Genomic DNA, 13,445 nt, shown 5'->3' on the forward strand with positions numbered 1-13,445 from the left:
ATCACCTGTTACAGCAGAGTTCTCCTGCTGCATCAAAGATCGATTTTAGAAGACCAAGCTAAATGGAATCAAGGCCAATTTACTTCTGAATACCAGTATCCTGTATAATGATTTAGTGTATTTTAAAATCATTTCATATTGGTTCTATTGTAAGGTGTCTTGGCACATTGGCATTTTCATTCTTGTGAATTCTGTTGTTACACAAGAGGTGTTGTTACAGGGTCCTTCATTGTGGGTAAAGAGAACATTTGGGCTTTGTAAGAAGTGCCCAGCATCCAAAGTGCAAAGGAAGGAATCAAAGAAAGCAGCACAGGAATGAGTGCTGAGCTTTGAAAGATGGTGCCTGGTCATCAGTTATATGCTGTAACTTTTAGTTTATAGTTTTTAATTATCCACAAGAATACTGGAACCCACATTATTATTGTTATTTTACTTTTTTTTTTTGGTAGCAAAAAAAAATGCAATACACTATAAAGAGCTAGATTATGGTTTCTTGGAAAATTACAGGAAAGGGAGTTGTCCATGCTTATCCCATTTAACACTGTTGAAACATGGTTATGGGGATTGCATCAAGGTATATCAGATAGACATTGATTGTTAGTTAGTTAGTTTGTTTGTTTGTTTTACCCCTGGGAATGATCTGGTAAGAATATAACTTTGGCAGATGGTGCTGGCCAGAATGCAATGTTAGAACTGATTGAGGAAAAGTGTTGACTGTATATTGGACCTGTCAGAAAATAAAGCAATAGCAAGACTCTCCTATTCAGAGGTTCAGATATGCTGTGATTTAGACAGGGTAAAGGTGTTGGCCTTCATAGTATATGCTTTGGCATTCTTGGTTTTTACTGTGTTTTTAGTGTTGTTTGATGTATTTTTAAAATTATTTCTTAGTATTAATTTGTAATATCTTATTGCCTGGAAGATTGCACAGAAATGTAGCCAAAAACCTAGAGATCCCAAAAATAGTCTCAATAAAGATGAAGAGTGGAAAGACAAGAATATAACATAGAAATACGTGTTACTATTTGTTGCCTGCTTGAATATTTGTGAAGGCTGTGTTTCCAAAAGTACTAGCTAAACTGAAGAAGGAGTGATGGTGAGAAGGTGAGAGAAAGGTTAGGAGGGAACTTATGAGAAACTGTTAAGACTGGGAAGGAACAGAGGGAGGATGGAAAGAAAGGGAACCTGAGAGACTGCAAAGGGAGGAAGAGGGAAAAGGTGGGTTCAGTAACAGCATGGTAACAGTCACTCTCTGTGCTTTTTCCTCTTTTTCCTTTACATTTAATGAGACAGATATTTTTCCTTCAAATCACATTGTTATATGGTGGAGTCTTACTAGTAGTAGCTCTTTTATCTTCCTGATTTCATCTGATATGTGGTGCTAAAACAAATATCTTTCTTAATATTGAAAGAAATATTTTTGTTTGTATCTCTCTGGATTCTTGTATCACTTATTTTCAGATCTCTGCCATGTGAGCTTCTGACCCAGAAGAACTTTTGGGCATCTTGCCATTGCATTACTTTTGAATTTGATGATGACATGATAAGTTAAATAACTGTAATATTGACCACTTTATACTGTATACTTGAGCCCTCGTGTTCAACTTTAATTGTTAATGGTAAAAAAATAAAAAAATCCATAGCACTAATTTATATGTGTTAACTTTTTTTGGTAATAATGTGCCCCATTTTGCATCTCTTTATGATACTCTGAATCACTTAAATTGTAGTGTGCTTGAGGTGGAAACTTCCTGTCATTTGATTTGTCAGTATCTGCAAGAGTAAGAAAGTCTGGAGTGTGAGGGTTAGGTGAATCATAAGTTCTCACACTGCCACTGTTTAGCAGTGTTTCTCAGTGAAATGTAAGTTTTCAAACTACTCCTTTAAAAATATTTACAAACATTTAAGTCTTTCTTCTGTCCATCACTATAGAGGCTTAATGCCCTTTGAAGTCAGTAGGAGACATCAAAGGCAGGATGTGTTGGCTATAGGTTGCTATAAAGGGACATAAACATTTACTGTGTGCTGGGGTTTGCTATGAAAGAACACCTCATGCCTAAGAATGTTTTATGATCCATAATATCTTAAAATGAGTATGTGTACTAGCTACAGTGTTTACTGGAAATCTTAATGCAATTCTAAATTTGATCATAGAATGGGTACATTTTATGGACATAATAGCAATTTTTCTATCTTTCTTAATGACCCAAGACTCTTGAATACACCTTTTTTGTGTTTTTCAGGTATGTGACTGTGGTGGTTTTACCGTGCTAGGCAGCTGAACACCACAACAGCTCTCTCACTGCCCCTCCTTCGAAGAGGAGGGGAAGAAGTAAAGGAAAGAACAACTCACGGGTTGAGATAAGGATAATTTAATTAAAGAGAAAAAAATAATTATTAAGGAAAGATTATTATTAATTAAACAATTTAACTAAAGGGAAAAAAGGCAAAGGGGAAAAGGGAGGGGGAAAGGGAAAAAACAAAACAAAACAAGTAAAGGCTGTGTGGAGGAAAGAGATTACTCTCTACTTCCCACAAATGAGCGATGCTTGACCACATCCTTGAAGCAGGGCCTCAACGCACGTAGCCAGTGTTCGGGAGGACAGACGTTTTCACAACGAGAGCCCACCCCTCCCCTCTTCTTCCTTTTTCCACCTTTTATTGCTGAGTGTGACATCATATGGCATGGAATATCCCTTTGGTTGGTTTAGGTCAGCTGCCCTGGTGATGTTCCTTTCTCACTTTTTGCCCACCCCCTAGGAGGGTTAGAGAGAGTCCTGATGCTGTGCCAGCACTGCTCAGCAGCAAACACAACACTGGTGTGATACCAGCGCTGTTATAGCTACAAGTGCAGAGCACAGCACTGCGTGGGCTGCTGCAGGGAAAGTTAACATTCCAGCCAGATCTAGTACAGTGATACCTGACATGACAAGGCAGGATTACTGACAGTATTTAAGCTTTTTTGTTTTTGTTTTCTACAACTCCTGTAATTAAGTAATTCATTTTCAGATACATTTCCCTTCTACCTTTATACTTAGTAGCAGAAAAATACAGCAACATTAAAATAATGTAGTTATGTAGGTGTCAAATACATGATGCAGAAGAAAACATTCAGTTACTTGCATAGCACTGGTCCATATGGATGTAGAGATCATTCAAAAAAGTTTCCTCTAGAAAGCTTTTGAAGGTGATTATTGAATATGTTTTGAGCCTCTGCCTCTGTTACTTTTACTTTGGAAATCACAAAGCTCATATTGTTAGTCATGTTCCCTGTCATCAGCAGGGGAAAAGTCACCAAAGGGGAAAATGTGCTTTTAATATTTAGGATTGCAGAATGAATGAGAGCCTTTCCCCTGGGAACAGATTTGGAAGGTGGTTTTGAATCCTACAGAAAATGGATGAAGTACCTGAAATAGTTACTGCTTATTACTGTTACAATAATTTGCCAAGATTTATTTCTTTATACTTTCATGAGGCATCTTTTGTATTGTTGGGTATTAAAAAGCAACAGAAAATACTTCAAAATTATGTCTGACATATGTACCAGGAATGTTGATAGGTAAGTGAACAAGAGAAGTGAAAACACACTTCATTTTTGGGTTATATTTCAATGGAAAAAACCAACCAAACAAAAAACAAGCAAACAAACAAACAAACAAAAAAAAACCCAAAAAAAACACAGCTAACTGTGTATGAGTTGTAGAGTTGAAATCTGCTTTTGCTTTTTCCCAGGTCATTAAAAGCCCTGCCTTGTCCCTGCCTTGTTGTAACAGAAATGATTGTGGCTTTTGTTTGTTTGTTTTATTTTGTACCTTTTTTTTTTTTTCATGTAACTGTGTGCTTTATATTGTGAAGCTAATTTCAGCAGTTAATATGGTACCACTGTGAAAGAAGTTAACAGAATACACAGAGTAATCCACAAGATTGCTGAATGACTCTGAAGACTTTCCTTTCTCACAAATCTGAAAAATGTTTTTTCTCCTGCTTTAGGTCTCCTTCTTGAAATAAACAGAATTTTGTTCTGTGTAATTCTTCTGCCTCTGTTTTAAAACACAAACTTCTGTTGCTCTGACCTTTAAATTTTCAGTGAGTCATGATTATGTACTTGAAAGTCATTTTTGTTATGTCCAGTTTTGTGCACTAGTACCATTTAGTTCTGTATATGAAACTATTAATCCTACAGTTGTAGAAAGTTGTTTCCGTTGGCTGAACAGCCCTAATAACTGCCTCACAAAATATTACAGATCCTGCTCATATGTAATTTAGTTTTTAATGCAGGCAGCAAATCTCCTAATTGAATTATCAAGTGCTGATATCCTTATTCTTGTAATTATTTCTGCCCATGAAATAGCTGTTTTTGTTAGCATTGCTTATTCTTCTGCAGAAGGAGTCAGAAATGAGGCACAGCATGTAAGTGCTCCTAGAGGCTTTAAAGCAATACTGGCTAGAGTGTTTTGCAGAGCTGATAATCAACTATATTTCAAAAAACTATTCTGTCAGTGACCCTCATCCATTGAAAATGCTTGTGACTAGTAACGTAACCATTCATATGGCTCCCATATCTCAACCTATTCCACTAAATTATGTAAAAGAAAGGGTAGGATTAGGTCATGAGACTGTCTTTAAGATATCTACTAGCTGTGCCTGCATTTTATTTCCTTTATTTCTTTTTTTCCTCTTTCTCTTCCTGTAGTATATTCAAATCTCTTTAGTCAAATGAACAGCTTTTTGTTTTACTTGTGTCATTTTGACTGCATCATGTTTATCGTGCTTGATAGTGGGGACAAATAGGATAGTAATGTGGACTTCTCTTGCTTCTGCTGTGACCAACGGCATTGCTCATATTGATATCCAGTGACATGGGCCTTACCAGCACTACAGCTGCCAGAACAAGAGTGAAACCTGTTTTCGTGCATCAACAGACAAAACATACTGGCTGCCTGTGGCAATTCATCTATGGCAAGTGAAAGTGAGTGCATAGTCAGGTCTATTCTGTAGGTGAAGTTATCATTGGAGTTTGAGATCTACTAGTGAAAAGAGAACATCTCTTGTGTTGGTTGTGTTAGCAAAACTAGTTAGTCAGCTTTGCTCTGTCCTTAGCAGTTAAAACTTTCTTGTTTTGGCTGCATTCACTGTCCAGTCAGTGATGTTATTAAGTTGTAGAGATCAAGTCCTTAAGAGAACAAGAGGAATAAGAGGGCATAGAGATTTTTTTTTGTAACTTCTTTTTTTCCTCAATAAAAAATTGAGACATTAGATTTCGAAAATTAAACTGGTGGGCCAGGGAAGAGTTAAGAATAAAAGAGAGAAAACCCAAAGTTTTAATGCTTTATTCCATGAATTAACCCACAAAATTCTAATATTTCTTTTAACTGAGAAAGTAGATTTGAGTAGGTAACACGTTTGTGTCAGTAAGTAGCTGAAAGAGTAAAAAAGGAGTGCTTGAAGTGAATGGAAGGAAGATAAATATATCACACTAACGTATATACATATATATATAGCACCTTCTGAGAAGATTCTGTCTCTCGAACTTGTCAATATGTATTCCATATTTTGGCAATGATGATTCAACAAATCATTCCCTGATGATAAGTGCATTAAATGGATTGTGTACAGGTACTAACCACAAATGTTACTGAGGATTAAAATGCACTTTGCCTGTATTATTAACACATTTGTATAAGTATATAAATGCCTTTTTTAACATGCCTGTAATAACTGAATTTTTATACCTTTGGGGTATATAGTCAAGTTTTAAAGTTCTCCATCATCTAATGCTTCTCTAATGGATGGCATTAAAATGTGACTTTATACATCCAAAGTATATAATCACATCAATTTTTATTGTTCTATTATGTACACTTTCCAGACAACCTGCATTTTATTACCCTATTACCATTTCTATTATTCCTAACATAAAAAGTGTACTCCATTTTCTTAACTCGCACCACCTGAAGTCTTAAAAAACAAGTTCCAATTTGTGGGTTTCTATTTGTTTTCCAACTAATTTAATTAGAAAGATACTCAATCCAAATCTGGTTGTTTATACAGTTCCATCCTGAAATGCAATTATCTTTAGCTTAATATCTCACAAGTGTGTATATTGGCATGACTACTCCACATTCAAACTCTTTTTGAAAGCCCTGCCACTTTTTACTGGCTTTAAAATGATGCTTTGTCAAGATGTGCTTGAAAAGTCTTGTTTCATTTTAAGCTAATGAACCCTGAAGATTTTTTTAGGTAGCTTATGAGAAAGCAGAAACAAAAAGCATGTATTGTTGGATTTGCATAGAGACCCTGTATTCTGGATTTATGACAAGAGGCAGAGCTAGGCTCAAAAGGAGATACTGGAAGGAAGAATAAAGAAGGAAGACTGCTATCTACTTAAGGTTGGTGTTTGGAGCACAAAGCTTTAAATCAACTTGTGTTCCCAATTATGAAAGGTCAAAAGGTAGAATAGGATGGCTCTGTTTAATACCCATGTACTTATGTCACTTTAATGGACCATTTTCCATTTATGTAGGTTGATACATGTTAGATCTAATAGGACAATAATAAAACATTAACCTTAGATTTCTTAAAAACAAAAATAAAATAAAATAAAATAAAATTAAAATAAAATAAAATAAAATAAAATAAAATAAAATAAAATAAAATAAAATAAATAAAATAAAATAAAATAAAATAAAATAAAATAAAATAAAATAAAATAAGATAGATAAATGCAGGGAAGAACTCTAGTTTGAATTGCATATAATCTCTTCAAAACCATCTGCAGCTGTGCCAGACTGATTTTGGTGTTGGTGGTGCTTAGAAAAAAAGCATCTTTGCTTAGAAACAGAAACTAGTAGATAGTGTTATGAATTCCACTTTTTAAACTTAATTTCACTGCATGTCCGTGATGGTGAAGTTAACAGTTTTACAATCGTTTTTCTTTAACTGAAACATTAGGAGAAGGCACTGCTATAATGTGACAGGACTGTTTATTCTCCCATAAAAAATTCAGGTCAGAAGCTCAATATGGGTTTACCATTCCCCTCCCACCACCACCACCACCCCCCCCCCAAAAAAAAAAAAAAGTTTCTGCTGGCAGTGTCTATGAGTTTTGGTGGGTTGGTTTTTTTTGTTTTTAACTGAGTTGCGTTTGAATTGTTTTTATGTTGACTGCTTAAAGTTGGCATGGCAGGACCACCTTTCTTAAGGCTGTGGTATGTAATATAACATCGGCATTTTACTAAAACAAATTCCCTCAGGAATTTGTGTTTCACATTTATTCCAACATATCTCTATGTTCCATCTCTCTCAAGTAAACCAATACTATGCCAAAATTTTAAAAATCCCAAACATTAGTTGAAAGAACAGCAATGTTAATATTAGAATCACAGAATCACTTAGGTTGGAAAAGCCCTCTAAGATCACCTGGGCCAACCTTTAACCTAGCACTACCAAGTCCACCACTAACCCACGTCACTAAGCACCGCATCTACACGTGTTTTGAAGACCTCCAGGGATGGTGACTCAACCACTTCCCTGGGCAGCCTGTTCCGATGCCTCACAACCCTTTCAGTGAAGAATTTTTTCTTAACATCCAACCTAAACTTCCCCTGGTGCAACTTGAGGCCCTTTCCCCTATGAAAGAATTCAGCAAGTGATAACTTGTTGCCTGGGAGAAGAGACTGACCCCCGCCCCGCTACAACCTCCTTTAAGGTAGTTGTAGAAAAAAATAAGGTCTCCCCTGACCTTCTTCTTGCAGACAAAAGTATTAAACACTTCTTATTTATCAATTAAAAAGAGTAGAGCTGTGTTTCACTCTTCTGATGAGCACCGTAGTCCTGTTACCTGTAGAGCAGAGCTGTTCTAGCAGTGTCATAGAGAAGGACAGTTGAATAATGCTGGCTTGAATACTGGACAGCTACAGCTTTGAAGGGATTTCCATAGTGGATGATGCAAAATAGGGAAGAAGGCCCTAGAATAAGAACTGATGCCAGTGGCAAATGTTTCAGAAAAATGGCTATACACGTAATAGTTGATAACAGTTTACACTCTTTCGGGTTATCTGGGTTTTGCTTATTACCGTTAATGTTTGGAGCTCTATAAATGAATACTATTTCACTAAAGAGATACTACCGTCTGCTGTGGTACTGAGATACTGTGTGATGAGATGGAGATTCAGAATAGTTTTCTGTTTTGTTATATCTTAAGACATAATTTTCACAGAGGAACTCCTTCCTCTTTGTCCTGCTGATGTATTTTCGACACCTAGTGGTACTAAACGTAAATTACTGAAAACTTGTTACTGGGTGTGCTGTCTTACCAACAGCAGTCTGAGAGAAGGAGTGAAGCCAACCCTACGGCTCAGCCAGAATGCATTTAATTGCTAAACTTCTGAAAATTTACAGTGAAGGCCTTAAGAAGAAAGTATAATGAGTATTTTTTGGCCCTGTATGATCTTCCAGTAGGGGAAGAACAGAAAGGGCTGCCCTTAACACTCATAAAAGCTGTGAGATAGGAATGAATTTGTTGTTCAGGATTCAGGATTAGTGCAGGCTTTATTATTAAGGCATAAACAGTACATAAGCTTTGTATAGTCTTTCAGTGTTGAGGAATTTCATCCAAACTTTGTTCTCTTCTTGCTTCTTGTGTAATATGACGTCTACCTACAGGATACTTGCGTTAAACATTGTAAGATGTATTACAAAAAGATACTTCTATGTGTCTTTAACCAAAAAGCTCCCAAACACAGAAATACAAATTCTTATTAAAACTATAGAGGTTATGGAAAATGGAAAATTGAAAAATTGCTAGTACAATTAATGGTGATCATTATGCTTACTTAGATAATGTGCACATCCTTGCACTTGTATTTACAAGTATTTTCAACTGCCAGGATTTGCAAATAGTACAGTGGTTTTTTTTCTTTCTCTCCTCCCTACCCCCATCACAGGCACAGGAGAAAGTGGAAAAAGTACTTTCATTAAACAAATGAGGATTATTCACGGATCAGGTTACACAGAAGAAGACAGGAAAGGCTTCACAAAACTGGTTTACCAAAATATATTTACTGCCATGCAAGCTATGATCAGAGCCATGGACACGCTCAAAATACAATATACATCTGAAGAGAATGAGGTAAGACTGTGCAAAGAAAATTCAAATTTTAAATTTATACATGAATAATCAGAGTCTTAACTTCTTACATTCAGAACCTTAGAAGTCTGTATACCTGGCAGTGAGTTCACGGCCCCACAGTCTGATTCGATGGAAACATGGGGAGTTTCTAGTAAAAACAGAGGCAGGGCAAGGTGGATATGGGATGGGGGGGAGGGGGGGGGGAGAGAGAACTTTCAAAGTTGCAAGTTGGTAGTAAGTAAAAAAATGCTTTTTCTGAGGGGGTGGGGAAGAATCTAAAGTTGGATAAAGCTGGAAGAAAATAAAGTTGGATTGGACAGTAATACACACTTGTTTGTCAGCAGAGATCAAGAATGAGGAACTTTGGGTCTGTTTTGTAGGAAAACACTACATCTATTAAATGCTGGTATGCTTTGAAACATACCACCTACAGCCCTTCTATGGATTTGATGCACCCTTATGCACTAAAATATAGAATATAGAAGGTCTTCTCCAACCTTTTTTAGTTTCAATGTATGTTATACAGTTAATGTTGTTGCTGTTGTTTTTTCAGTGCTTGGGACTGTAGAACTATGCAAAATAATGTTTCCGTTAAATCAGTTGCATATTCTATTTCTTTTTTTTTTTTTTTTTGGGGGGGGGGTGGGTGGGGTGGGGTTGGGTGGGAGGATTATAGCCAGATTACTAAGACTTGCCAGGTTCTAAAATGTGGGGTTTTGTTTGTTTGTTTTGCTCAAGTATCATGAAGAATATATAAGCAAATTATTGGGTGATATTTTTAAAAATTAATACTGATTTCCAGTTAACTAAGTTTTGGTTTTAAGATAGGGAAAACTGTGTATAAAAAGTGTCAAGAATAAATAAGTTATAGATTTTTTTTTTTGATTAAAGTACTGTGAAGAAAACATGGTCGATAACTTACTTTTCCTTCGTAAATATGATCATATATGAAGAATACAAAGAAGAATATTATTATTTTTTTTTGTTTGTTTTAGTTGTTTTTTATTGTGTATTCACTTTGGGTAATAGAAAAGAAGAATGGAAAATGTTTAAAGTAAAGGTCTAGGACATTACTTTTTTACATTTTTAATCACAGAAAGAACAGATGGTGTCAAGAAAGACAAATTTTGGAGTTGAGAGAACTGAGGTGTTAGGGTAATTCTTTCTTACAGAACAAAAAAAAGCCTGAGGGATAATCAGTTGTTTGTAAAATGCCATTAGATCCTAAGGAAGGAGATACTTACAAAAACAGAAAATGTGTTTGTGAGTATATTTCATCCTAATTCAGATGTGTATATTTTCCTGAAATTATGATAATTGGAATCTCTTTGAAGAAATACATTTGTGCTGCCTCTTCCTGAATTTTTGGTTTTGTTTTTCTTCTCTTCAAGAAAAGAGTATGAACATTTAATAAACAGCAAACCTTTTCTCATTCTGGGCTCTGAGTGCTGAGCTGGACACCTTCCCATAACACAGTATTCTGGCTAAACTGTGTTCCTGCTGGTTGCTGTGCTGCCAGTGTCTCCAGATGCTGAAGATTTTAACTCTATTGCATAGTTTTTAGAGAAAGGCAGAATTTGGTCTGGTGTTTCTTTATTAAAGGTAACAAAGTGCTAAAAGCACCATATGACAAGATCAGTTTTGATGGCATTTAGAAAGAAAAATTGTTTTTGCTTACACATGGAGAAACTTGAGAGGTGATAGGAAAATTGCAGTGCTTAAGTGCCACTTGCAAGACAAAGCTGCAGATTACTCTTTCAATTAGGTGGTGAATATACAATGCAATGCACTGTAAATCTTATTAAATTTCATTAAATGGTCTTAAGCCTGTAATGGACTACAGCTGACAACAGAGATTAAACAGAGAAGTTGTATTTCTTGTGTCAGAGTTGTATTACAACACTGTGCCCAGTGGCCATACCAAAACTGTCCAGCGTGCTCCATGTTTCAATAAGTCCATCTTTTGCCTGAAAAAAAATGTTTTCCTCTGGCCCTTTTATTTATTTGTTTGTTTGATTGATTGATTGCTTTACTTATATCCATGTTGTTCTTTGACAGGACAGATTTCCTCCTGTGTGGGCCCTGGAATTCTCTGTCTGCTGAATATCTCTTCATATAATGTTTTTGCAGTGGAGAACAGATTGTTAATGTGCTGAGTGTCTCTTCCCTCTAAATGTAATGTGTACAAATCTGTAACTTATAGATGGACAGAATATGCAAATAGGCTTCTTAGTGTTTGCAAATAAAAGCAAGTTTTATAGAAGGTGTTAAAGGGATTCTTTACTGCTGTTGTCAACTGCAAGTATTTAAATAAATGATCTGACTTTCTACAGATGCTGAACAGATGCTAACTGAAATTGTCTGTTCTGCATTTAGACATGAAAGGTTTTTTGGTGTTGCTTTTTAAGTTGCTTAGACCTTTAATTTTAATTAAGCAAGCAATTTTTTATTGTAATTTCAGGTGGTATATACTTTGTCTCATCTTCAGTTTCAAGTTGGAGGTGTCATGGCATGTTTTGGGTATATGTTAAGCATAGAACTTGCAAATGCTTAGGAATCTAATTCTTCAAGGCATAATTATAGTACTAATTGAAACCCACAGAACATATGAGTTTCTACTATAGTGAAAATATTTGTGATTGGAAAGGTTTCAGGGAATGATTTACAAATATATTTTTTTTCTTATAATTGATTAAGGTTTGGGGTCCTAATGACTTTTCAGGGTTTTCTATTATCAATAATAAATTTTGTTTTGACTTTTATCTACATTGCAGCGTAGGATGCAACTTCCAGTTATGAAAATTGAAATAGGTAGATTCCTCAAATCTGTTAATAAATTAAAAAAACAAACATGCACAGTAATTGACTATGTGAAACTACTGTAGTCTCACACACTCTCTTGGGACTGCATTTACAAATGTAGCTGCAGCTGCTTTTTGTCCCTCCCAAATTTGCCACAGAATAACTAACAGGAAAATGGCACTTCAACAGATAGGGCTTGAAAAGAATATTTATTGAATTTGCAATTAAATTCTCTTCTGTTACTTTTATAGGGAAAAAGCCTAACTTAAAACAATGAAAAGCAGGAATATTGTTTTTGTAACAATAATGCTGTAATAATTGAAGACTATTGAAATATCTCTTTTTGTCTTCATTCTCTTTAAGAAATGTTTTGCATGCTGTTTGCTGTACAACATTAAGAATTTTTTGCTTACTCATCTAAGTACACTCTGTCATGATGCCAGGAAAAAATGTCCTATTAAGTATATTTTTTGAATGTATTGCTTGGCATCTAGTTAGTTAGCTAGTTCCTGTTTATGACCACTCTATAAAACTTACTGCTAGAGGTGAACTGTCTGGTGGGGTGAGGGGTGGGGAGAAGTATTTATTATTTATAAGTCATTTTTTCGGAGTCATAGAGTAGAAATTAATAAATTAAGTGTTGATTATGTATCTGGTTGTAGTGTAACATTATTTACAATCTCAGGATAGTCTTTTTGTGTGAGGGTCTGAGTCATCTACTTTTAAAAACATTTCTTCTTTCTGTATGATAATAGAGACTGTCAATAAAAAACAAGACAGAAGTTAATGGCAGCCTGTCTCCTGGCTCATTTGGGAAATTGTGATTGAGTTGATGTGAACATTAAGATTTAAGTAAATGAAAGAATGAATGCTCATGTGAGGCAAAGAGAAATAAAAAATCAGCTCATAGCTGAGAGATAGTAAACATTCTTTTTTACCATTCAATTTTATTTATTTATTTATTTATTAATCAATATAAGTTTAGGTGTAGGGAAAGAAAACACAACTTCAAACAAAAGGGGGAAGAAATCAGGTGGTGTTGGAGGAAGGGGATTATTTCACATGTGAGTAGTACATCAGTCTTCAAAGGCCGCTTTTAAAATAGTTCTGGGTTGCTTCAATGTGCCAATGAGTCACTTTTTGCTGGATTATGTTAGTCTTTGCTGAATTACAGATATGTGGGAGAAATAAATTGTTCAAGCCTATTTGCACTGGAAATGGACTGGAGATTTAAAAAAATTAGTTCACCTAATCTTCTCCCTCATTTTTCAAACTAACATATATCCTGTATCCCAGGAAAATCACTCTCTTTCCCTTCCACAATTAAGGCAAAGTTAGAAGTTTCAATTTACTTGTATGAAAAAAAAGGCACTTAACCCACTGTGAAGACTTTTTATATAGCTGCTCAGGATGAGGATCATAGAATAGGAATCCAGTCCTGTTGTTGTGGTTTAGTTTGTTTTTTAAAATACCCTGGTAAGATGACAGTGCATATGCTTGTAATTAACAACAG

General features: G+C 35.3%; 1 protein-coding gene across 6 annotated transcripts in view; it reads left to right on the forward strand.

Moving 5' to 3' along the window:
• Nucleotides 1-13,445, forward strand: part of LOC310889727 (guanine nucleotide-binding protein subunit alpha-14) — a 91,020-nt gene that overhangs the window by 24,429 nt on the left and 53,146 nt on the right. For 3 of the 6 annotated variants that reach the window (XM_083817646.1, XM_083817647.1, XM_083817645.1), the window contains exon 2: nucleotides 8,946-9,130. In XM_083817646.1, coding sequence (XP_083673772.1) covers nucleotides 8,946-9,130 — 185 coding nt within the window. Of the gene's footprint in view, nucleotides 1-4,855; nucleotides 4,970-6,292; nucleotides 6,390-8,945; nucleotides 9,131-13,445 lie in introns of those variants that run through there. The other 3 variants (XM_083817649.1, XM_083817648.1, XM_083817650.1) reach the window with 3 other exon arrangements.

This window comes from Anser anser, assembly GCF_964211835.1.
Source record: "Anser anser genome assembly, chromosome: Z".
NCBI lineage: Eukaryota > Metazoa > Chordata > Aves > Anseriformes > Anatidae > Anser > Anser anser.